The 27,104-nt window shown below is 43.9% G+C and overlaps 1 protein-coding gene across 5 annotated transcripts in view; it reads right to left on the bottom strand.

Annotated features, from left to right (window-relative positions):
- Positions 1–1,085: 1,085 nt before the first annotated feature.
- LOC106562350 (tyrosine-protein kinase CSK) overlaps positions 1,086–27,104 on the bottom strand; it is a 40,556-nt gene continuing 14,537 nt past the window's right edge. For 3 of the 5 annotated variants that reach the window (XM_014127175.2, XM_014127176.2, XM_045689286.1), the window contains exons 2-13: positions 16,742–16,834; positions 13,014–13,127; positions 12,166–12,278; positions 7,550–7,769; positions 5,758–5,851; positions 4,605–4,670; positions 4,411–4,510; positions 4,199–4,289; positions 3,990–4,063; positions 3,564–3,759; positions 3,334–3,420; positions 1,086–3,123 (exon numbers count right to left, since the gene is read on the bottom strand). In XM_014127175.2, coding sequence (XP_013982650.1) covers positions 2,941–3,123; positions 3,334–3,420; positions 3,564–3,759; positions 3,990–4,063; positions 4,199–4,289; positions 4,411–4,510; positions 4,605–4,670; positions 5,758–5,851; positions 7,550–7,769; positions 12,166–12,278; positions 13,014–13,127; positions 16,742–16,756 — 1,353 coding nt within the window. In that variant the 5' untranslated portion in view covers positions 16,757–16,834 and the 3' untranslated portion in view covers positions 1,086–2,940. Of the gene's footprint in view, positions 3,124–3,333; positions 3,421–3,563; positions 3,760–3,989; positions 4,064–4,198; positions 4,290–4,410; positions 4,511–4,604; positions 4,671–5,757; positions 5,852–7,549; positions 7,770–12,165; positions 12,279–13,013; positions 13,128–16,323; positions 16,348–16,612; positions 16,664–16,741; positions 16,835–27,104 lie in introns of those variants that run through there. The other 2 variants (XM_045689285.1, XM_014127177.2) reach the window with 2 other exon arrangements.

Here is a 27,104-nt window from a genome sequence, read left to right as displayed (position 1 = left end):
GTCACATGTACATCTGTCAACTCAACTACTTCAAATGGCCCAGGCACTACAATCCACACTAGCCTCTAGCCTGCAAACATCAGAATCCTACTGGATTTAACAAAAATTGTTGGTGTAATCAGATTAATTCATGGTGGGGTTTAATTTGTTGCTGTCAAGAAATATCAGGCTTAGGAGATGGATCTCTGCTGACAACATATCAAAAGCTGAATAAAACAGGATGCATCCTCCTCCACTCATCTGTGATAGTGAAGAACACGCACTGAACTGTGTGGGTGTAGTTGACAGGATTGTGGCATTTAATTGTGAATGTGTGTGTCAGTTTGAGATGAGAATCATACGCAAAAGTCCTGGAATGAACTATGACCCTTCCAAGGTAGGATGACATCTCTGTACCTCACAAGTAGCCTAATGCGGCTTCATTTGAACACGCAAAGGGGGTGACTAACTATGGTGTTACCACTATAACACTAGCAGTATAACACATACAGGCTTTTTATTGATGCATTGTATTTTACCAGGCAGATTGATTAAAAACAAATTCTTATTTACAATGAAGGCCTGACATAACATTTATCTCCATCCATCCATGAGTTCTACTGGAGTAGACTACACGGTGCCAGCTGGTGGTGATCCATGGTAGTGGTACAACCATCACATGACTGGGTGAGTAAGATGAATTGTTGCACTGTTGTAGTAGCCTAAACCATAGAGACAGGACACATCAAAACATGCATCTAAATCTAAGAGGTCCCTCTCCAGCAATGCTCCTCCTGTTTTCAGAAGCACTAAATGTGAGATGGAGTGATGGCCCAGTGTAATGATGGGTCCTGACAGCTGAGCAGAACCGCACAGCCTTGGCTGACAGCGCCCTGTGTTGTGTAACCAGCCCATTGTTACCACTCTGGACTGTCAGCACCGTTAACATTCATAGGAATCAAAACGAGCCAGCCAGCCAGGGACATAGACAACTGTTGGCTCCTTATGTGCAGCAAGCAACAGGGCTGGCGCGACAGGATGGAAACAGAAAGACACATGGGCAAAGAAGGAAGGCTTTGAGCTAGAAAGAAAGACAAAAGCTGAAGATGATTCAATCATGTTTTTTTCTTTCCTTACAAAACAAAAAAAATACACGGTCACACAGACAAGACCCTTAAAGCTGTTCCATTTGAGCTCTGCTCAGTTCAGGCTCAGAGTCAGTCATTCTGTGTGTGTCCTGTTCGCAGCAGAACGTCACTGGAGGCGAGTGGAGGAACAGCCACTCCAGAGAGGAGAGAATGGAGAAGAGAATGAAATGAGAGGAGCTTTAGTCTATTTGACTGACCACTGGAAATGGAACAGATCAGCTGACACAGAACACTGCAGCTTCACAGCTTGAAGACTCTTTTGGCACGTCAGCTATATCTGTTATCACACCCTCATAAACACTTCTACATTCTAAAACAGAGCTGTGTGAGAGAGAATTATTTTAGGCTCAATCTGTGAAGTCACAGGTTCTGACAAGCACTTTGCTACACTCGCAATGACATCTGCTAACCATGTGTATGTGACCAATAAAATTTGATTTGAAGACCACAGGACCAATCCATAGTTAGAATACCTTATTCACAGTTCAGCCAAATAAGATTCATTGGCCCAAGTGTATGTATGAACCCAGTGGGTATGTAAAGTGTGTGAATGGCTGTATTACCTCTGTGTAAATGAATATTTACCGTGTGGGAATGTGTGTGTAATAGCATAATGAGTAGAGGAACAAATGGAACAAACACCCAGGGCATTCCCAGTGGCCCACTGCCCTGCTGTTACCTCTATCATCCAGGACATCCACATGACTGAATAGTACCCAGGTGCTTTCAGAGGGGAGCCCCCTCCCTGTGATGTCAGTGTTGACTGTTGACGTTCTTTCCACACTGTTCAGACGGAATGATTTATTCAGAATCATGGTAGCATAATAAACATTGAAAGCACTGACAGTTAAACCCAAGGCCTCTCGCACGGCATGCACACACCCAACCCCAGCATTCGCTACACTAAAACATTCTTATATCCTTCAGTCTGTCTTTCTTTTCATTTTTTGGTTCTTTTTTTATCCTTTAATATAAAACAAGCCCACATATGATGAATGGACCATGTTGAGAAGTGCCCAGCCCTGTGTGGAGTTGGAGATAGGCGCGTCCCAGCGGAGGCTCTTTATGAAATGTTCACGTTCTCTTTAACGGACATAGAAGAACCTGTTCTGGAGCCGGAGGGAGACAACTGCACAACCAACCTCCCCCCAGAAAAACGATTTAAAAAAGATTTCTTAAAAAAAGGAATAAAAAATGAATAGTCCAAGTGGAGGAGTAGGTTCTGGAGCTCTGTATACTGGAGGTACTTTGGCACAGAGCCAAGGCCCCAAGTAAGGCCCCACACAGGAGGGTGAGAGACAGACAGCATGCAGCGCCACACTACCACCCAACACAGAGATACAGGAATGATCAGGGCGCAGAGAGACAGACCGAGAGAGATTGAGAGCACCTGACAAACATGTGGAGGAAAAGGCCAGCCTCCCCATTATCATCACGTTTTGGAGAAGAAAATAAGAAGAGTTTGAGGTGACAACGCCACAGTGGAGAGACTGGGAGAACAGGAGGAGGAAGGGGGTAGAGGGAGGCTGATGGACTGGACAGAGAAGGAAGACAACCAGCTGACAGAAAGCTATACAACACATACAGGACTTGTGTTCCTTTCTTTCAGAAGAGTGGAGGGAAGGTAACACAGGGGAAGGTTTACTACAGTGCCAGAGGAAAACAGGTGCAGGTCAGGTATCAGGTAGGGTGTGGTCCACAGGTGAGGCTGGCAGAGGAGTTCCGGTCCTGCTCCAGTTAGTTTCCCCCGACCCGGACGCTCCCTCCCTCCCCTCCCTCCCCTCTAGTCTGCCGTGTCTTCCCTCTCTGCCCCTCACAGGTAGAGCTCCTTGGCTCTGATATGTGACAGCTTGTCTCTCAGCATGCGGAAGGAGGGCCGCAGCCCCACATCCAGGGTCCAGCACTGCTTCATGACGTCGTACACCACCACCGGGCAGCCGTCGGGGGCGTCCATCTTGTAACCCTTCTCCACCCGCGGCACCACCTCCTTCAGGGGCTGAGGAGCAGAGGGGCGTTATCAACCACATACTCTACTAGTATGTCCTAACATCCTCCACTGTCTGAACAGTGGCCTCAACCCATCTGCCTGTGCACAAGCTTCACAGCTATTAAATGATAGGAAATGCATCACTCATCTAGATATATCCATTTTTGCCAGATAAGGCTGCTGACCCTTGCTGGAGTAACCTCACAATGTCATACTTACAATTCTGGGATAAGGCACACGCCCAAAGGAGTAAATCTCCCATAGCAGGATACCATAACTCCACACGTCTGACTTAGTGGAGAACCTCTGGAAGGAGCAGAGAGAGAGGCTGAGGTCAACTACACAAGACACCACAGACACAAAGACAGAGCTTAGGCTACACTATTTAAACACCCTCCCATCTACACTCCCTCCCTCCTTCGTCCAATCCCCTCTCTTTCCACCTTTACCTTCTCTCGCAGGGCTTCGGGGGAGGTCCATTTGACAGGCAATTTGGCAGTGTCCTGTGTGGACGAGGCCTCCTTAGTCAGACCGAAGTCGCTGACCTTGGCGATGTTGTCGTCAGACACCAGAACATTCCGGGCGGCCAGGTCTCTGTGCACAAAGTTATTGGCCTCCAGGTATTCCATGGCTTCACATACATCACTGCACAGCAGGGGAGAACGAGGAGAGGAGTCACCAAATAGAGATGTGAGAGACAGAGAAAGAGAGAAACAATGGGATCACTCAGCCAAGACAAATAACTAATTTCATTGTTGATAAGTGATACCAATAGCCATTTAAAATACTTTGGTTTCTGGCATCCTCTCCAGGGAAATCACATTATAATTGAATAAAGAAATCCAATACAGCAGAACTGCCTGAGGATGACTTACAGTGAGAATTTGAGTAAACAGTCTCCTCCCAGCACGGTCCGTCCTCGAGAACGGAGGTAGTCCACTAGACTGCCCTGTGGTGGGGGGGAGAGAGCGACGGCTGTCAAGCTGGGAAGTAGGAACAGACCCTATCATAAAGGGACAGCGGACTCCAGCCTACAGCCTAGATAGAGTAGTCCCTGGTCCAGCAATAGACTAGACTGAAGTACCTTGGCCATGTACTCTGTGACGATGTAGAGACTGCCCCTCTCCTCTACAATCACCCCCAGCAGCTGAACCAGGTTGTTGTGCCTCAGCTGGCTGCAGGGAAGAGGGTTTTAGTGACATAGCTACGCACTAAGGTGTACAGACACAGAAACACACAGTCATAAGGTATTAGAGAAAGTGGGTAAGACCATAAAACAGAATGGTTGAGACTTACGTCATGACGGAGGCCTCAGCGATGAACGCCTGGGCCGTGGCGTCGTGTTTGATGCACTTCACTGCCACCTTGGTCCCTCTGTAGTCCCCCACCATCACATCTGAACAGATACAGAGATGTAACACTGGACAACGACCTCACACGGGGATGGAAAGAGACACTTTATCAGCACTGGTCCCAGTTAGGGTCTTTACCTCCAAACTCCCCTTTGCCAATGGTCTGGATGAGCTTGAGTTCCTTTCTGTTCAAGGCCCAGCCACCTGTGGAGCAGCAACAGAGAGAGATGGAGAGAGAGACAGAGAGACAGAGAGAGATGGAGAGAGACAGAGAGACAGAGAGACAGAGAGACAGAGATATAGAGAGAGAGATATATAGAGAGAGAGATATATAGAGAGAGAGATATAGAGAGAGAGAGAGAGAGATATATAGAGAGAGATATAGAGAGAGATATAGAGAGAGATATAGAGAGAGATATAGAGAGAGATATAGAGAGAGAGATATAGAGAGAGAGATATAGAGAGAGAGATATAGAGAGAGATATATAGAGAGAGATATATAGAGAGAGATATATAGAGCGAGATATATAGAGCGAGATATATAGAGCGAGATATATAGAGCGATATATATAGAGAGAGAGATAGAGCGATATATATAGAGCGATATATATAGAGCGAGAGATATAGAGCGATATATATAGAGCGAGAGATATAGAGCGAGAGATATAGAGCGATAGATATAGAGCGAGAGATATAGAGCGATAGATATAGAGAGAGAGAGATATAGAGAGAGCGATATAGAGAGAGCGATATAGAGAGAGCGATATAGAGAGAGCGATAGAGAGAGCGATAGAGAGAGAGAGATAGAGAGAGAGAGAGAGAGATAGAGAGAGAGAGAGATATAGAGAGAGAGATATAGAGAGAGAGATATAGAGAGAGAGATATAGAGAGAGAGAGATATAGAGAGAGAGAGATATAGAGAGAGAGAGATATAGAGAGAGAGAGATATAGAGAGAGAGAGATATAGAGAGAGAGAGAGATATATAGAGAGAGAGAGATATATAGAGAGAGAGAGATATATAGAGAGAGATATATATATAGAGAGAGATATAGAGAGAGAGATATAGAGAGAGAGAGAGAAAGTCAGACTGGTTCCAGCAGTACTAATTAAACATCATCCTTCCCCAGACAGAGCAAAGCACAAGGTTAAAGACTTTCTGCTAGCTCAAGTGATTAAGCCCAGGTTTCCTGTACTACAGAAGATGAAGACAGACTGAGTTACTGTGGCTATTCTTACAGACCAAGAGTGACTCAGAGAATGGAAACACAAGGTTAGTAGTGTTCTTCTTACTCCTGGAGAATTCATCCTGGGCGGCCACCGTTCCCTCCATCAGCTTTGGCTTGATGAGTCTGGTACAGAGGCCGTCGGCGTCTTTAGTGTAGTGCTGAATGGAGATAGACGAGAGAGAACATGGTGAGTTGGATAGTGTGTATATTAACAGTAGCTGCATCGTCACACTCAGGAGGTACAACTGCATGTCAAAGACCAGAGAACAAAGAGCGGGGAGTCAAGAAGGGTCTCAGCAGTCTGGGGTGAAAAGGATGCTGGGATTGGAGGGCTAGAGGGGACTGTGCATTTGGTGGTGAAAGGTCACTAACCACACCGTCACTTTAGATAATCCTATCTACATGTGATCAGGTTATGTGAGTGTAACCAGTCAAACACACCGGCCATCTTTTTGACCTATGATTAGTTTGTTAATCAATGGAGAAGCACCCAGTCATTGAGTGTAATCTGACTGCCACTGTCTTTTACATGTGAGTAGCATTCACAACCACCAGAGGGCAGCATGGTATACGAACTATTGCCTCTGTACAAGCTACTAAACAAATATATTCATGTCAACACTGTATTTCAGCTTTAAAGACCCATTATCAAATGAACACATTATTTCTGCATATTTGCAGTCATGAAACCAAGGTTATATAACAGATATTTGGACAACACAGAAATACTCAATGTGCCTGAATACACACTTGAATCGCCACACATAAGTACTCACCATCCATAACAACCCAAGTACTTAACATGTGATTGACTAATCCCTTAAATGCAACAGTGTTTGATTTCCATTATGTGGTTAACACCACAAATCCCACTGGATGTGGGTCTTTTGACAGGGAAGGACAACTTGTGTGTACCCATGTGGAGCCTGTTGTGACAGGCCAGTGAGGGTAAGGGGAAAAAGAATGAGCTAAAAAGCAGAAGAATGTGAGAGATCCAGTCACAGGCGCCATTAGAGAGAGCGGGGGGGAGGGGGGTAAGGCGAGAGAGAGAGAGCAGGGAGACGAGAGCGAGAAAGCGCAGAAGGAATAAGCGGAGGACTGTGGTAGAGTGATAATAAGATAGAGTGTGCCAGTTAGACAGATGGTCCTCGATGCCAGTGTGCAGATTCCTGCCTAAATCCCAGCAGCGCCTCTGGGACAGAGAGGAGCGTTAATTAAAGTGTGATTGCAAACAATCTAGCTAGAAGCCTGATGGAGCATCTTATCTCTGGGGAAGAGAGACCTTTCCCACCATGGCCTCCTTCCTCCCTTAACACACTGACTCAACCCTACTGCTGTAGTAGAAGCTGTCTAATAGACCACGCAGTAGACAGAGGTCTCCCTCCACTAGGACTGGGACATTCCAGGGACAGAACGATATCATGGTACTTAGGTGGCGATTATATATGTATTGCCATTTGATGTTCCAAACATATTGCTCAGTATAGGTCTGCTGCAGAGAGACGAGAGAGCACAGGAAAAGGAGTTTTGATCAGTCATGGAAATAAGTGCTGAAAACATGTTGGCTTCCTATTTAAAAAGACAGAACAAGATATAGGATGAAAAAAATACCTGGTACAGCCGACTAGCGCTTGCTAACGTTAACTTAAATCCATACTTTAGTCAAAGTATCAATATAATACATTTCCCAAAATAATATTGATCGCTCTCCCATCAATAACCTCCACCCCCTTTGCCTTCTCTAACTCTATGACTAATCGTCCTTGACGAGTACCTTACCACCATACAGGATAGGCCGTGTGAGAGCAGCCTAAACCGTAAGAAATAGGGAGCGTTTGGGACTGACACCGACTTACCTCCACCAGCTGCATGAGGTTCTGGAAGAACTCCTCCTCGTCGATGCTGAGCTTGCCGTCGTGGTAGATGATGCGGTAGTGCTCCACCTTGCCGTCACAGCTGACACACAGGGTGTAGTCCCCGGGGTAGTTGGTGCTCTCCCTCGCCAGGAACAGACCAGTCTCTGGGGGGTAGAGGAGGCGCTCCGCCTGCTCCCGCGTTATCTTACCATGGAACCATCTGGAGATGGACACGAGAAGGAGAGGAGAGAGGAGGGGGGACAGGACACAGAGATAGGGCCTTAATGGACTACAGAAATTTACCATACCAAGGTCATCAAAAGGGCAAAAAGACAATTTATAAGTAGAGGGGAAATCTACTCATTATTATTGCAAGCGTGCAATGTTGGCCATGTAACACTCATACAAAGCCCTGTATTAAAAGAGTTTATAAACAGTCAGCCATTGACAAGGGGACAACAGAAGTAGTTCAGCTGATCAGCATAATGTAAGGCAGTGGCATTTCTAGGCAGTTGTGCTTAGAGCAGTGGAGTGAGCCTGTGTGTCTCAAGGAGCCAGTGAGAAAGTCCCTTGGTGTAAACAGGAAACGCAGACAAAAAACACAGGCAGGCAGTCAAACTGACACACAGGCTCTGCAATAACAGGAAAATGCAGAGCAGCTCAGGGCAGGCAAGACAGAGCAGGGGCTGCCAGACCTCTCTAACACTGAGGAGAGGTGAGACCTCACTGAGGAGAGGTGAGACCTCACTGAGGAGAGGTGAGACCTCACTGAGGAGAGGTGAGACCTCACTGAGGAGAGGTGAGACCTCACTGAGGAGAGGTGAGACCTCACTGAGGAGAGGAGGCTTTTAGAGAGAGCAGCATATAGTCTCTCTCATCCCCTCTGAACACAGTCTATGAAACCTGCCCCCAGCTGACCGCAAGGCAAGGTGCAGGACACTGGACTTAAAAAGCTCTCTTAGGGAAAACACACGCGGTTCCCTTCTTTGTTTTAGCTCAAGCTATTAAACACGGCCTCCATCTCACCTCATGTATAAGATCTACAGGCTTCTAGTGGATAAACCCCACCCCTTTGGCTTTTTCCTTAAGATCATTCATCTCTTATCTGTAGTAGACCCTAACACAGAATCCCCCAGCAGTATGGAAACAGGAGCAGGTCCACAGGGGTCTCTCTGGGGGCTGGTGAGTTAAGGGTAATCAAAGTGTGTAATTGATTTACACACTTCCCTTACTCCCTCCATCCCTCCGTTGCCCAGCACCAAGACAGACAGAGCAGGGCCTGTGCAAAGCGGCTTAATGCGGAGGGAGGATTGAGTTGATTAGATCAGCGGAGCTGCTTCTCCATGGACAGCAGCCTCCTTAACTCCCATTAATCTGAGAGCAGGCGCCAGTAAGCCAGCAGTCAGCCAAACACTGAGTAACCAACAGCCAAAACACAGGAGGAGCACACAGGAGCTACCAGCCAAACATATGACCAACCAGTCAAACAGGAGGAGCAATCAGTCAGACCATTTAATGAGGAAGCAGGGCATGTAATATGTCATTTATGTTGCAGTTTGTGCTATTCATTATCATTAGTCATATGATGGGAGAAAGGGAAAACAGGCTGCTAGAAGTAAGGGGAAAATAGAGTAAGGAAAGACAGTGGGGAAGGAGGAAGGAGAGACTGCAGTGAGCAGGGGACTGAGGTAGAGGTCGACCGATTATGATTTTTCAACGCAAATACCGATTATTGGAGGACCAAAAAAAGCTGCTACGTCGGCCGACACACACAAAATAATGGACAATTACAGCAATACTGAATGAACACTTATTTTAACTAAATATAATAGATCAATAACATCCATTTAGTCTCATAAATAATGAAACATGTTCAATTTGGTTTAAATAACGCAAAAACAAAGTGTTGGAGAAGTAAAAGTGCAATATGTGCCATGTAAAAATGCTAACGTTTAAGTTCCTTGCTCAAAACATATGAAAGCTGGTGGTTCCTTTTAACATGAGTCTTCAATATTCCCAGGTAAGAAGTTTTAGGTTGTAGTTATTATAGGACTATTTCTCTCTATACCATTTGTATTTCATATACCTTTGACTATTGGATGTTCTAATAGGTACTTTAGTATTGCCAGCCTAATCTCAGGAGTTGATAGGCTTGAAGTCATAAACAGCGCAATGCTTGAAGCATTGCGAAGAGCTGCTGGCAAACGCAGTAAATTGCTGTTTGAATGAATGCTTATGAGCCTGCTGCTGCCTACCACCGCTCAGACTGCTCTATCAAATCATAGACTTCATTATAATATAAACACAGAAATACGAGCCTTAGGTCATTAATATGGTCAAATCCGGAAACTATCATTTTGAAAACAAAACGTTTATTCGTTCAGTGAAATACAGAACCGTTCCGTATTTTATCTAACGGGTGGCATCCATAAGTCTAAATATTGCTGTTAGATTGCACAAACTTCAATGTTATGTCATAATTACGTACAATTCTGGCAAATTAGTTCGCAACGAGCCAGGCGGCCCAAACTGTTGCATATACCCTGACTCTGCGTGCAATGAACGCAAGAGAAGTAACACAATTTCCCTAGTTTAATATTGCCTGCTAACATGAATTTATTTTAACTAAATATGCAGGTTTAAAAAAAATATACACTTCTGTGTATTTATTTTAAGAAAGGCATTGATGTTTATGGCTAGGTACATTCGTGCAATGATTGTGCTTTTGTTAAATCATCCCCCGTTTGGCCAAGTTGGCTGTCTTTGTTAGGAAGAAATAGTATTCACACAGTTCGCAATGAGCCAGGCGGCCCAAACTGCTGCATATACCCTGACTCTGTTGCACAGAACGCAAGAGAAGTGACACAATTTCCCTAGTTAAAAGAAATTCATGTTAGCAGGCAATATTAACTAAATATGCAGGTTTAAAAATATATACTTGTATTGATTTTAAGAAAGGCGTTGATGTTTATGGTTAGGTACACATTGGTGCAACGACAGTGCTTTTTTCGCGAATGCGCTTGTTAAATCACCCGTTTGACGAAGTAGGCTGTGATTCAATGATAAATTAACAGGCACCGCATCGATTACATACAACGAAGGACAAGCTAGATAAACAAGTAATATCAACCATGTGTAGTTAACTAGTGATTATGTTAAGATTGATTGTTTTTTATAAGATACGTTTAATGCTAGCTAGCAACTTACCTTGGCTCCCTGCTGCACTCGCGTAACAGGTAGTCAAGCCTGCCATGCAGTCTCCTCGCGGAGTGCAATGTAATCGGCCATGATCGGTGTCCAAAAATGCAGATCACCGAGTGTAATGAAAACGCGAAATCGGCCCTAATTAATCGGCCATTCCGATTAATCGGTCGACCTCTAGACTGAGGCCTTTAGCCAGTCTTTAGGGTGGTGCTGTAATTCCCTCTCCTTAACAGAGTATATGACTACCAGCAGGTGGCAGCAGTGAGCTGTGAGGTCAAAGAGCAGCATCTCTCAGGGTGTGGAGACCAACAGACCCAAGAACACAGCTGACACTGTTAGTTATATAAGCCAACAGGGAGCATTTCCCCCAAGACATCTGTTACCAATTCCATATATATATATATATATATATATATATATATATATATATATATATATATATATATATATATATATATATATATATATATAATACCAGACCCAAGAACACAGGAGCATTTCCCCCAAGACATCTGTTACCAATTCGTAATAATACGGAGAAAAAAAATGTATGAAATGTATGCATTCACTACTGTAAGTCGCTCTGGATAAGAGCGTCTGCTAAATGACTAAAATGTAAAATGTAATAACATAACCCCCCTCGGACTCTCGCCACTAACCACCGCTCTCTGAGGGGATCCACAGGGCTGATGCATCATTGGCTGTACTTACAGCGAGTTGGCTCTCTTACAGCTGAAGGAGAGTATGAGGGCAGTGGACACCACTCAGTCCCTCCACTGGTGACCTCTACTTCATAAGGACAGCAAACACACTCACTCCCTCTAGCCAGTTCCCTGTCCAGTGGAGTAGCCTTGCCTTTGTCCTTCCTTGTAACACTTGACTGGTCACCCTTCCCCTCACTGCTTGAGCTTTCCTCTGCTCAGCTGGGCAGATAAGCTCAGAAGATGGGGATGGTGGGGGAGAGAGTCTGCAGTGTGTGTGTGAGACAGAGAGAGACACACCCCCAGTGTGTTTTAGTCCAACACGTTTGAGTGCAGCAACCTCAGCCTTGTCCTGTGTGTGTGTGTATGAGAACTCTGATTTCCTCCTGGCCTCCAGTTTTGTACCATTTGCATAAGTCTCTCGTTTTTTTTCCTCTTTTGAAATAGCTGTCCCTTCAAAGAGCCCGATTCAAATCGCAGCGGCAGTTAGCCCCACCCACAGTGGCAGGCAGCCACCCAGAGAGCAGAGGGGACAGAGAAGAGGCAAAAAATAAATCAATTACCAGCGTCTCCCATCAGGCCTTTGTAACACTCCAATTCCAACGAACTAAGCCCCATATTCATACCTTTATTATACAGTGAAACATGGGAACTTCACAGGTAAGGGCACATCCTATGTGAAAGATCAGCAAGGTACTATCGTGTACTTACGGCATAAGACTGAGTTTTCCCCCTGACTTGACCCCTTCCCTTTTCTGGACGTAGTTAGCTGGGATGGTTCCCTCTCTGCCCACTGTGTTCTTCGCTTTGTACCAGTTGGGATCCTGAAATAGCAGCAGAAACACCCTTTAACCTCTACGGGATCCGTGTCCCCCAACGGACGGTTGAGCTAACCTAGGCTAATGTGATTAGCACGAGGCTGTAAGTAAAAACATTTTCCCAGGACATAGACATATCTGATATGGGCAGAAAGCTTCAATTCTTGTTCATCTAACTGCACTGTCCAATTTACAGTAAAATAACACCATGCTATTGTTTGAGGAGAGTACACAATTATGAACATGAAAATATATTAATAAACCAATTATGCACATTTGGTCAGTCTTGACATTTTGAACAGATATGCAATGTTTCATTGGATCAGTCTAAAACTTGGCACATCCACTGCTGCCATCTAGTGGCCAAAATCTAAATTGCGCCTGGGCTGGAATAGTACATTATGGCCTCCCTTGCATTTCAAAGAAGGAAAAAAAAAAAACATGCATGTTTTTTTTCTTTGTGTTATCTTTTACCAGATCTAAAGTGTTATAGTCACCAACATTAATTTCACATTTCCACAAACTTCAAAGTGTTTTCCTTCACAAATGGTATCAAGAATATGTATATCCTTGCTTCATGTCCTGAGCTACAGGCAGTTACCCAAATCTGTCATTTTAGGTGAAAATTTTTAAAAAAGTATAAAAAACAGGTTTTAACACAGCTGTATAACTACCCAAGTCCAGCACCATAACGGTTGTACACTTACATTTCCACAGTATAGAAAGGCGAGCCTTGCTTACCCTGGTGACTCCGATTATGGTCAACACATCTCCTTTACAGAAAGGCAGGTCCTGTTCATTTGTCGACTGGAAGTTGTACTTGGCTACACACTCTGTGCCAGGCAACCATGGTACCTAGGTCACGAGTGAAGAGGAGCTGTTAAACACTGAGATTGACTACAGTAAAAGGTCACAGATAGTCATAGCTTGGACGAGTGAATTGCATTTACGTCATTGACACTCCAGGGAGAAATTCAATTGCCATCGGGTTACAATAACACATTACAATCAAATAACACATTATTAAAAGCATATAAAAGGTCTACTATTAAAAAAAAGTAGCTATGCTGGTTTGTCCTATACGCTGTTCAGACCATATAGCATGTGGGCCTATTCTTTAGGCATTAACTGAGGCTCCCACATATAACCGGTGGTGTTGTGGCATCAGTGTTGTAAATAACATACAACCATGACCCCTATGAAGATGTTATCAGTTAGAGGCAATGACAGTACAAAGCAGCAGGTGTGTGTGTGTGTGTGTGTGTGTGTGTGTGTGAGACAGACAAGGTGCATCCAAAATGGCACCCTATTCCCTAGAGGCTCTGATCATAAGTAGTGCACTATATAGGGAATAGGGTGGGACACAGCCACTATCCTCATATAACCTGGTGTATTCCTGAAGCAATGCACTACACACAGCTGTGTGTGTCTGATATCGTTATCGGGACACATCCCTCAATCATTTCCCGATAGGAGTCAAAGAGAGACGAGCGTCACAGAGGGAGCGATGTGAGAGTTATGTACTGTTGTGTGCCAAAGATTAAAATAATTTGGGTTGATAAGCAAATGTGAAGACGGGGGATGTCAGTCATGCTATGCAGCTGCTGGCAGATGAAAAGCAGAAGCACTAATGTCAGTCAGGAAATATGACATGTCGGAAAGGGGCAGGGCACATTAGAATGTGTGTGTAAGTAGGATGCGTGCGTGCATTAGTGATGCATGGGTTGACTCAAACTGCAGCCCCCGTGGTTATATCGGCAGGGCAGGCGCGTTTAGGGTCATGACATTGTGGCTGAAGGGTGGGTGGCAGGTTGAATAAAGAGAAAACAATATCTTAAAAAAAATAAAGAAGTATAATTCTTGTGCAATTTGTATCAATAGGCTACATTGAGGTTCTCCTTCATTATTTTAGGCTACATGGCATTAGCATGTCAGCCTGAGCTTTAGGGCCCAGCTGTACGCAGGTCAAATAGCCTACACGCCAATCACAAAATACTTCCGGGAACGGGCAGAGAAACTTTGAGTTTAATTCAATAAGAAAAAAGCTGTGAAATGGAGATTAGAAAATACAGAGAAGCGAGGGCCAGAAAGGTCATGTTTGGGAAAGATTTGGTGAAGTGGTAAGAGGATGATAGCAGTGTTGTGTGATGGATCTGTACAAATTCCACAGTCACAAGATGGGGACATCAATTAGGCCTATGGCATGTCAAGGGAACTGTAGCCTACTGTTCAGATGGGTTAAATGGAACCTGAAGTCTGGACACTACAACCTCTCAGCCTTAATATTAACTCCTGCAGAATTAAGCATTTCTTGCAATAAAATTATGCAAATGTTGGCAACATTTTTACTCAGGAACAGGAGTGCAGAAATATGATTTTCTTTCAGCATCTTAAGCGAATGCGCAGTTAGATCACACCTCTACAGGGGGTATATTTATTGGAATCATAAAAGTGGATAGTATTTCAATCACATAAAATATGCACCCAAGCAGAACTAAATCTGATCAGAAACACATGGGGTCATATTCATAGCTTTCTATTTCCTTACAACCAGTCAAACTGATGTCATTTGGAAACATTGCACAGAAAATCTTCCGTTTAAAAAAAAAAAAAAAAAATGTAGATAGAGATCTCAATTTATTTTATTTTTTCCCCTCACCTGGTCTCTAAACGTCTTTCTCCACAAAAGAAGCAGGGATGACAGAACTTGACCCATGTCAACTAGATTGAAGCACTCATTCTATCGATTTAAGACATTATGGTGAGCAAGGATTTATTTAGTCTTCTAGGGCAGCGATTCTCAACTGGTGGGTGGTTATGAGTGGGTCGTAGGTGTCCACCCTCCCCAAAAAATAAATCTAATAGATAAATGTTATAATTTATGAAGAAATACTCCGGTCTAAATGTAAACAGCCAGGTAGAAAGTGTGTAGAAATGAAGATGAACTTATACATTTAAATTGCAGATTTGTTTTTCTTCAACCACATCATTTGCAATATAGAGCTATTAGCAGCACTATATACATATATACACACACAATATAGAGCTATTAGCAGCACTATATAGAGCTATTAGCAGCACTATATACATATATACACACAATATAGAGCTATTAGCAGCACTATATACATATGTACACACAATATAGAGCTATTAGCAGCACTATATACATATGTACACACAATATAGAGCTATTAGCAGCACTATATACATATGTACACACAATATAGAGCTATTAGCAGCACTATATACATATGTACACACAATATAGAGCTATTAGCAGCACTATATACATATGTACACACAATATAGAGCTATTAGCAGCACTATATACATATATACACACAATATAGAGCTATTAGCAGCACTATATACATATGTACACACAATATAGAGCTATTAGCAGCACTATATACATATATACACACAATATAGAGCTATTAGCAGCACTATATACATATATACACACAATATAGAGCTATTAGCAGCACTATATACATATATACACACAATATAGAGCTATTAGCAGCACTATATACATATATACACACAATATAGAGCTATTAGCAGCACTATATACATATATACACACAATATAGAGCTATTAGCAGCACTATATACATATATACACACAATATAGAGCTATTAGCAGCACTATATACATATATACACACAATATAGAGCTATTAGCAGCACTATATACATATATACACACAATATAGAGCTATTAGCAGCACTATATACATATATACACACAATATAGAGCTATTAGCAGCACTATATACATATATACACACAATATAGAGCTATTAGCAGCACTATATACATATACATATATACACAATATAGAGCTATTAGCAGCACTATTTTGGTTGATTGTGTGGTCTCAAACCAGTGAGATTATTAACATTCATCAAGAATATGTGCAAAATGTTATTGGGCCTCTGATTTTCACATATAGTCAGATGGGTTATTAGCAATTGCAAGCAGGGGTGTAAAAACAGCTGACTTGTGCACTACTAGCACGCGTGTGTAGATGTGTTCCTCTCACCTGGATCCCAGACATGGTAAAGGGGGGAAGGGGTGGGGGAGGGGGGCAGCGTGTGTAGGTGTGTTCCTCTCACCTGGATCCCAGACATGGTAAAGGGGAGAAGGGGGTGGGGAGGGGGGGCAGCGTGTGTAGGTGTGTTCCTCTCACCTGGATCCCAGACATGGTAAAGGGGGGAAGGGGTGGGGAGGGGGGGCAGCGTGTGTAGGTGTGTTCCTCTCACCTGGATCCCAGACATGGTAAAGGGGGGAAGGGGGTGGGGGAGCAGCGTGTGTAGGTGTGTTCCTCTCACCTGGATCCCAGACATGGTAAAGGGGGTGGGGGAGGGGGGGCAGCGTGTGTAGGTGTGTTCCTCTCACCTGGATCCCAGACATGGTAAAGGGGGTGGGGGGGGCAGCGTGTGTAGGTGTGTTCCTCTCACCTGGATCCCAGACATGGTAAAGGGGGTGGGGGAGGGGGGCAGCGGGTGAGGTGTCCTCAGGCAGGTGTCACTGGTCAGCTGGTACCATCAGAGCTGCAGGACAACAGAAGAGAAGACAGACAGTCAATCACCACGTATTGTGGTTCCCTCTGACAGACTAACAAATCAAAATGTATTTATATAGCCCTTCTTACATCAGCTGATATCTCAAAGTGCTGTACAGAAACCCAGCCTAAAACCCCAAACAGCAAGTAATGGAGGTGTAGAAGCATGGTGGCTAGGAAAAACTCCCTAGAAAGGCCAAAACCTAGGAAGGTTTAACACCACACTGAAACAGGATCTATGCTCAGCCTGGTAGACAACCACATGCGGTCTGGTCAGTAAGCAGAAGAGAACCAGATTCAAAATGTTACTCTGGATAGTTCTGTTAAGCAGATTCAATCTGCGGTTCACTGTATGTCAACTCAGTCGCTGTGAATAAGATTCACATGCAGAGGAAAGAAAAGAGCCAACTGTCACTACCTTGTTTTTCAACCAAGGTGCATGAACACTGGCACAACCTCATCTACTGCAACAGAAGAAAAGACACTTAATGTGCTGTTATAGACTGCAATAATAGCCTACGTACCAGAATGAGTGAAATAGGACAAACAAAATAAGACTCCACTATGCAAATAAGCATTTCTAAGCGCCAATAATTGTGCCTCGCCACGGTGACCTTCAGAGCGAGGCGAATGCATGAGAGTTGATCCTCCCAAAGGAAATGAAGCCTCCCTCTGCTCTGATCTCTAAAGCTAAACCCACCACCATCTCAGCTCATCTGTGTCAGGTAGGCCTCTGTGCTGAGAGAGCAGAATGATCTGGATCTAGGCTACAGTAGTGTGCAGTATGGTCTGTATCGGCTGGATCTAGGCTACAGTAGTGTGCCGTATAGTCTGTATCGGCTGGATCTAGGCTACAGTAGTGTGCCGTATAGTCTGTATCGGCTGGATCTAGGCTACAGTAGTGTGCCGTATGGTCTGTATCGGCTGGATCTAGGCTACAGTAGTGTGCAGTATGATCTGTATCGGCTGGATCTAGGCTATAGTATGCAGGCAGAACACAGCAGATGCCTGGCCTGAAGGGTGACTTTGTGGTCTGTCCCTGAGGATGAGAAAGAGGAGAGGCACACAACAAGGCCATACGGTTCATGCTGCATCAGACAAAGGCACACACGGCATGGTCAATTCACCACAGGTGGGCCAGTACAGTAGCTCACCAGTCAACACACTGCCTCCCTCACAACCTCATCTACTGCACCTCTCACTTCAGACCGCCCGAGAACAGGAAGTGAGGGGGAAGTGAGTAGTGGAAGTGGCTGACTTGTATTTTCCCCGGTGGCTTGGTGTGGTGGGCAATTAGTGCCTCCCACCTCGCTACAGACAGAGAAAAGGGAGGCACTGGCACTGTGACCAGGGACTCTATTCACTGTCAACCTGTTTTATAGTGCTGCTATTTGGCTGTGGTAGTGTCCAGTCTGTCAATGTTGGGGACAGCAGCACCCGCCCAGCCAGATACTGATTGTAACCCAGTGCTTTCGGAATGCCATGCATGTACTGTAGAATTCTAGTGCTATTAAATGATGCATGTCCAGAAGGCCTGGGTGGGCTGGCTGGCCTCATCCATACAACCACTACAGTGTATCAATGGCCTCACAGCAGAGCACTGCTAGTCCTTTTTCCGGTTTTAAAACAGGAAGTTGGCTAATTGCAGACTGCTGCAGATCTGTATGCAAACTGACAGAGCCAAATATAGCAGCTCTGGTATACCCAGAGGCCACCCACTTTTCTATTTGCCATTCTTAGTGTCAGTCAGTGCAAAGGGAAAGCGTCACGCCAAAACCTGTTGTTTTTAATAATAAATACACATCTCTAATCTAGCCTACTTCCACCGTCCTCTAAGAGGGATTGAATATCCTCCTCACTTCAGTGTCAGTCTGCGTATGTTAGGGAAACAGCCATATTCCATCATCCATGGCTCCTATAGTGCTGGTGAAAGGAGATGATTCAACACAGAGCTGGTGAGGAAATCCAGGCAAGGTTTCTGAACCAAGGTAGGAAGGCGGATTACGTCTGAGAAATGAGCTCAACTCCAGCAGCAGTGCTGACGTACTGAGGTCAAAGATAGAGCTGCTTAGAGCCCACTCAGCAAGTCCAGTTCACTGAGGTGCCTACACACACACACACACACAGCCATGTGAGTGATGCTCTATACCTCCGAGCGTAATCTTCTCCTTTCCCACTCATCCCCTCTATTCTTTTCAGCTCTCGCAGCCTCCCTGCTGATATCACTACCATGGAAACCCACAGTGATGTAACACACTATACAACCATGATAACTACCTCTTCACATAGCAGAACACTCCTTTCTCTGCTGAGTTCAGTGACAGTCATTAGGTGCTCCAGTCAGGCTCCATTCACACTAGGTCCACATCAATTCATTCACACTGCTGAGAGAGACACACCGTACTACAGACAACCATAAACTCCATTTTACAAGCACAGCGCTCTGCTGAGCTATCTAGTTGGAAAAACTCTACGCCACTCTCCAGTAAGGGTAAAAAAACTAATCTCTGAAAGCAAAACCATCAATCCAAAACCTCTCAGTATGCTTCTCTAGCCATCTAGTGTTGAATTAACACAGACATCGATAGTATCCACAGAAAATCTATTACTTCTACCATGTCATACTTGTGTAGTCAACAAGCACTAAGCAAGTAGGTACTGTATATATGCATGTTTGCCAGAAGAGCCTCCCCAGATGGACAGCATTGCTTCGGCTACATGTGAAGTCTTCTGCTTGTGCAGTCAGCGTGCTACTGATTGTTTTCCTGTGCTGGCTGAAGTCTCCATGGCTGCAGCTGGTCGGAAGTGAACAGTAATTCACACTTTCAAAAACAACCACCATCATGATTAGGACTACAGTATGTAACAACTATGCCAGTGAGAGACCGTGTTGATATGTGCCACATTGTGAATATTCTGAGTAGTAAGGTAATGTTTCTCAACAGCATATGCATGACAGGTTTCTCCAGGTAGAAATGGATGGTGCACAGAGGTGAGTTCACATTTCAGACCCGAGTGTCTGGCAGTGGTGGTCGGTGCCATTCAATATTAGGGAGGAGGAACATTTGTTTTTACTGAGCATGGCCTTATTTCTATTAAAGCATATTGGCTGACTGTCCTTCATATTCCATATCAACGTAACGTTGATAGGTTTTGGCTACTAAATGATACTCTAAATTTACCCTTTACCCATCGTGAGGTTGCTACAACGTAGCCTACAAAACGAAAGTTCATAACATAGGTCAAGAGACAAAATTGGAGTAATCAAGGTGAGACAGTGACACATTCAATACCGCCTTGCACACTCTTGCCTGCATCTAGCTGATATGGGGTGTAATCATTAGTCCAAACAGTTTAAATGAAACAGAAATTAGTTTCGATTGGACAAATTCAGGTAGGTCCCTCCCAGTTTCATTCCATTTGCTTCTATTTAAGAAATTTTTGCAACAGAATTGGCAGAATGAATACACACGACTTTTTGGTCCTTTAAAAACCTGCTGTATGTTAAATTGTGTGCTAAAGCTTGGAAAATGACTCTGGATGACAATGTTTTCCTAAAGAATTTAAATCCACTTTGTTTCCTTGCCACAATACTAATGATATCTAAATACTTGTATCATCCCAGCCCTAGTTGTAACCATATTAACGTTATAGTCAACCAAATAGAACTTACGTGTTAGTAATCCCAGTCAAATCTAAGTGGACAAATCACACAGTACAATGTACAACAAGCAGTTTAGCAGTTACACCGGCAGGCCCCGGTGGCAATAAACAAAACCGAAAGCTTACCTTGGCTTCACTTGGAAGAGTTGCAGTGTTGGATAGCCTTGGCCATCAAGAAAACATAAATAGCATTCCTCTCTGAGTCAGGTTGTTGAGTAGCTTTAATTAAACTGCATTAGTTGGTAAATGAAAGGTAAACTAAGAAATATATAGCTAGCGCTCCCTCTCCCTGCCTCTTCTCCTTAATTTGAAGAAATGAATTTGTTCAAAACTGTTCAACTATCATCTTTGAGTCAACTACTCACCAGAATGTATGCACTACAGTGCTAGATTGCAAGCATAAGTTATAGCTGTACTAGATTCATAACCTGATCCTTTGATTGGATGGACAAGATGTTAATTCATATTGCAAGGGGTCTGATCGCTTGGACAACTTCCTTCAGAAGTCATAATTACTGTGATAGTCCACAGAAGGGGATGAGAACCATGAGCCTACTAGTTGTTTAAATCAATGTACCCAGAGGAGGACGGAAAACAGCTGTCCTCCAGCTACACCATGGTGCTACCATAGAGGGTGCTGTTGAGGCTACTGTAGCAATTCATTGCTAAACTGTGTTTTAATCAATTATTTGGTGACATGTTATGTTGGGAGGAGTTTCCTGGTAGGCTCAGAGGTTGCAGGTGTGTGCTGGGCCTGTAGCACAGAGTTGGTATTGTAGAGTTTACTGGCAGCAAAGAAAGGTACGGGGAGAAATATGGAAATGTGACCTCCTGACTATGCAAATACAGAGCAACAGCTCACACTACAGTACACACATTCACAGCTCAGTGGAGTGGTCCGATGTTGACGAGACAAGTGCATAACTGTCCACAACAGATGACTCAATAGTTACGTTTTGAATGTGAAAAATTCTTTACACTATTGATTAGCCTAACCACATCAAAATCACAAGATAGGTCAACTATAAAACATTATGTCATTGCACAGAGTATGGAAATCACAAGTGCTATGCACACAAGTGAGATATCATTAGCCTCTCTGCACAGACGCATATTGTAAACAATCCTATGGTGTGAAGCAGTGAATCCAGTGTCATGACTGGTGTCCTCACAGCATCTACTTTCTACTAGCCTTAGCCTAACTGAGTGAGAAGAACTGAACATGGACCCTCCCTTGCAGAGCAGAGTGCAGTGGAAGTTGAGCCATTGTGCTCTGTTACAAGTGTTGGCGGTTCTAAAGCAGGGCACTGACAGACAGTATCAGGGTGCTAAACTGCTCCAGTCAGACAAGGCACAGGCCTGGCTGTCAATGTGTTGTCTGCTGCCCCCCTCCTACTGTCCCTAGTAGCAGGAACCAGGAAGTGAGCTACAATGTGTTAGTGCAGTGAGACACGATGTGCCCTGAGATAGAGCAGCCTGGCTCCCAGAGTCTAATAAGCCCTTCTGTTTTCATCTGTCTGCCCAAACCCGGTGTCCCACTGCCCCAGCAGCACAGAGAGAACAGACAAACGGCACAACGTGAGCTCATGAGTAACATGGCACTTCCACGACGGGACCAGGTCAGCACCCTTAGCACAGAGAAGACAGACACAGGTGACTCCGAATATCTCACATGGCAATTTCTCTGGCAAAATACTGTTTTAAATGCTGGCAAGCTTCCTCAGGCTAGGTGTTTGTCAACGTCTACATAAAGGCACCACAAGGGACACACTATACTTACAACTGGGTTAGTTTCGGTATACAAATAGAATACCCAAGCCTTTGATTGTGGGGAATACACAAAGCTAAAAGTGGAACAAGCTCAACAGCAAGAAGAGAATGATTATATTTGAGTGGAGTGATCAGCCTAGATCTGAATTCCTCTGTTCCAGAGTCATGTGGAGCAGCTATGGGAGGAGAAAGCCATCTGAGGGAGAGAAAGGAAAATACAGAGGAAAAGAATGAGCGAGAAGCCTACAGGAAAAGAGACAAGAAAGAGAGGGAGGTATGTGGGCATCCCGTCGTAGTGCTCCCCTCCTCCACCTCATTAAACAGAGCACGCCTGGCTCTGCCATCTGCTGCATGCCACCTTCTTTCCATCGCTCAATTTTCTCCGTTTTTAGACATGGTCCGTTCTTCACAGTCCCACTGAAACGGATGGACCCATCTGTTGTTTATCTTGTTCTCCTACTCTTCGTTTCAGGGGGATAGACAGATGAACAACAACAGGCTGACTACATGTGAGAGGAGAGGTAGAGAGCAGGAGAGAGAGCTCGTGTTTAAACTTCCGAGGTCCTGACTGGATCTCATCTAGGCTCATCAGTACTCTAGGCTAGGTATTCCAAGCCCATACAAATACTCACTACTAGACCGTCACCATATTACTATTACCCACAGATTGAAGGTTGAGACAGTACAAGAGAGCTGATGCTTTTCTTGTGGCCATCTGAGCGTGAGACCTACTCAGCAAATAGCCTAGGCCTAAGGTACTGTAGTTGTATTAACCTGTTGGGGCTAGGGGGCAGTATTTGCACGGCCAGATAAACGTACCTGATTTAATCTGGTTACTACTCCTGCCCAGTAACTAGAATATGCATATAGTTAGTAGATTTGGATAGAAAACACTCTAAAGTTTCTAAAACTGTTTGAATGGTGTCTGAGTATAACAGAACTCATATGGCAGGCCAAAACCTGAGAAGATTCCATGCAGGAAGTGGAAATCTGATTTGTGGAATCACCTTCAACACTTTGCCTATGAAAACACACAGCGAGTTAGGATTCATTTAGCACTTCCTAAGGCTTCCACTAGATGTCAACAGTCTTTACAAAGTGGTTTGAGTCTTCTCCGGTAGAAACTGACCGATAGAGAGGCTTGGAAAGTTGGTCATGGGGGAGGGCCATTACTACTATGACACAGGAGCCCATGGGTACCCTTTTGTTCTGAAACGTTAAGTAAGACAATGCAATCGTCCGCCTTGAATATTATTGAAGCTCTGGTTGAAAAATGCCCTAAAGATTTATGTTATACAACGTTTGACATGTTTGAACGAACGTAAATATATATTTTTTGCACATTCGTGACGACAAGTCCCGCGCACTTCAGTACATTATGAGTAGCCTTCGGAACGCGCTAACAAGAAGGAGCTATTGGGACAAATTATTAACTTTTTCGAACAAACCTACATTTGTTGTGGACCTGGGATTCCTGGAAGTGCCTTCTGATGAAGATAATCAAAGGTAAGATTTACAATAGTATATTTGATGTTTTGCTTTTACTGTAAAGCCTTTTTGAAATCGGACAACGTGGTTCGATTCAGGAGAGGTGTATCTATAAAATGGTGTAAAATAGTCATACATGTTTGAGAAATTGAAGTTATAGCATTTATGAGGTATTTGTATTTCGCGCGACGTGATTCCACTGGCTGTTGACTAAGGTGGGACGCAAGCGTCCCACGTTCCCAGACAGGTTAAAAGGCCCAAAGCAGCCATTTATCATCTCCATATCAAAATCATTTCTGGGTAACAATTTAGTCCCCTACTGTGATTGTTCTCAAACACAATGGTCAAAAAGAAACTAAAATAGCTTCTTAGCAGAGACCAATGTCTCAAGCAAGATTTTGCTAGTACTGTCTGGGAGTATTCCCGAGTGGGGAGGGAAACAACAAAACTAGCTGTTATTGGCGGAGAGGTTTGGAATGCTTTCTTATTGGTCTATTAACTACTTTACTGCCTGGTGAGGTCACCAGGCAGGCCAAAACTCCATCCCATCAAAACAGACAGAAGTGTAGGCAGTATTTTCAAACAGCTCTTACACTAAAAAGGACATTCACCATTTTAGTATTACTCCAACTTCAATGTGAAAATATACAGTAGATACAGTTGAAGTTGGAAGTTTACATACACTTAGGTTGGAGTCATTAAAACTCATTTTTCAACCACTCCACACATTTCTTGTTAACAAACTATAGTTTTGGCAAGTCAGTTAGGACATCTACTTTGTGCATGACAAGTCATTTTTCCAACAATTGTTTACAGACAGATTTCACTGTATCACAATTCCAGTGGGTCAGAAGTTTATATAAACAATGACTGTGCCTTTTCAAATGACTGTGCCTTTAAAAAGCCTGGAAAATTCCAGAAAATGTCCTACTTTAGAAGCTTCTGATTGACTCAAATGATGTCAATTAGTCTATTGGCGGTGTACCCGAGGATGTATTTCAAGGCCTACCTTCAAACTCAGTGCCGCTTTCCTTGACATCATGGGAAAATAAAAAGATCAGCCAAGACCTCAGAAAAAACAAAATTGTAGACCTCTACAAGTCTGGTTCTTTCTTGGGAGCAATTTCCAAATGCCTGAAGGTACCACGTTCATCTGTACAAACAATAGTACGCAAGTATAAACACCATGGGACCACGCAGCCGTCATACCGCTCAGGAAGGAGACGGGTTCTGTCTCCTAGAGATGAATGTACTTTGGTACGAAAATCAATCCCAGAACAACAGCAAAGGACCTTGTGAAGATGCTGGAGGAAACAGGTACAAAAAGTATCTATATCCACATAACCTGAAAGGCCACTCAGCAAGGAAGAAACCACTGCTCAAAAACCACCATAAATAGCCAGACTACGGTCTGCAACTGCACATAAGGATAAAGATCATACTTTTTGGAGAAATGTCCTCTGGTCTGAAGAAACAAAAATGGAACTGATTGGCCATAATGACCATCTTTATGTTTGGAGGAAAAAGAGGGAGGCTTGCAAGCCGAAGAACACCATCCCAACCGTGAAGCACAGGGGTGGCAGCATCATGTTGTGGGTGTGCTTTGCTGCAGGAGGGACTGATGCACTTCACAAAATAGATGGCATCATGAGAGAAAATTATGCGGATAGATATATAAATAAAAGCAACATCAAGACATCAGTCAGGAAGTTAAAGCTTGGTCGCAAGTGGGTCTTCCAAATGGACAATGACCCCAAGCATACTTCCAAAGCTGTGGCAAATGGCTTAAGGACAACAAAGTCAAGGTATTGGAGTGGCCATCACAAAGCCCTGACCTCAATCACATAGAACATTTGTGGGCAGAACTGAAAAAGCGTGTGTGAGCAAGGAGGTCTACAAACCTGACTCAGTTACACCAGCTCTGTCAGGAGGAATGGATCAAAATTCATTATTGTTGGAAGCTTGTGGAAGGCTACCCAAAACATTTGACCCAAGTTAAACAATTTAAAGGCAATGCTACCAAGTACTAATTGAGTGCATGTAAACTTCTGACCCACTGGGAATGTGATGAAAGAAATAAAAGCTGAAAAAGATGTATTCTCTCTACTACTATTCTGACATTTCACATTCTTAAAATAAAGTGGTGATCCTAACTGACCTAAGACAGGGAATTTGTACTAGGATTAAATGTCAGGAATTGTGAAAAACTGAGTTGAAATGTATTTGGCTAAGGTGTATGTAAACTTCCGACTTCAACTATATAAAACAGCAAAATCATGTTTTTGACTGCACTGGGCATTTAATACCTCCAATATAACACCATAAATTCTAAGGCTGGGAATTGCCAGGGAACTCACAATATTATCACGATACTTAGGTGCCGATGCGATATGTATTGCGATTCTATATGTATTGCGATTCAATTGTGCGATTTGATGTTCCAAACATATTGCTCACTGCTGCAGAGAAACAAGAGACCGCATGAGACAAAGTTTTGATCTGTCATGGAAATATAAGTGCTGAAAACATGTTGATTCCTCATTTTAAAATATTATGGAGAACAAGCCATAGGATTCAACATACCAGAGTTTTGGCGGAGGTACAGCCGACCTTGCAATTTTTTTTTATATTATTCATTTAGCCTAGGCTACACACACGGAGTCAAAGTATCAATATATCGTGCAAAATAATACTGTAACAAGCAGCTGTATATCAACCCGCCCCCCCATCACTAATATATTCCCCATCCTCTATTCCATTTGTAGAAAAACATGGTGTAGAGTGAGCGTGTCAGAAAGTCTCACAGGAATGACAGGTAGGCAGCAGTATGCACTTGAGTTCAGTACAGTATGTCATGCAGAAGAAATGGAGGGGGTTGATCTGAGTGAATGTGTAGCCTATTGACAGCACAGTCATAGTAGCTGCAGAGGAGCGCTGAGCAGACGAGAGACAGAGAGAGTCTATTGTGTTAGCAGCAGCAGAGCCGCAGCAGCAGCAGAGCCGCAGCAGCAGCAGAGCCACAGCAGCAGCAGAGCCACAGCAGCAGCAGAGCCACAGCAGCAGCAGAGCCACAGCAGCAGCAGAGCCACAGCAGCAGCAGAGCCACAGCAGCAGCAGAGCCACAGCAGCTCTCTTAGCTGTGGTCTCAATCTCAGCACATGCAGGCAATTTGCTAATCTCATTCCATTTATAGCCTCTGCATATCCAGGCAAAGTGAGACTGCATTCATTTTCATAATTGCATACATTAGGAGTGTGCGTACGTATGAGGGGATTCTCTCCGCCCACAGACTGTCAGAGATGCTACAAAGGAAATTCTTCTGGGGAAGGTGGGCAGAC

This window comes from Salmo salar, chromosome ssa11 (assembly GCF_905237065.1).
Source record: "Salmo salar chromosome ssa11, Ssal_v3.1, whole genome shotgun sequence".
In the NCBI taxonomy this organism is placed as follows: Eukaryota; Metazoa; Chordata; class Actinopteri; order Salmoniformes; family Salmonidae; genus Salmo; species Salmo salar.
The sequence above is the reverse complement of the archived record's forward strand: the minus strand, read 5'-3'. Positions and strand labels throughout refer to the sequence as shown.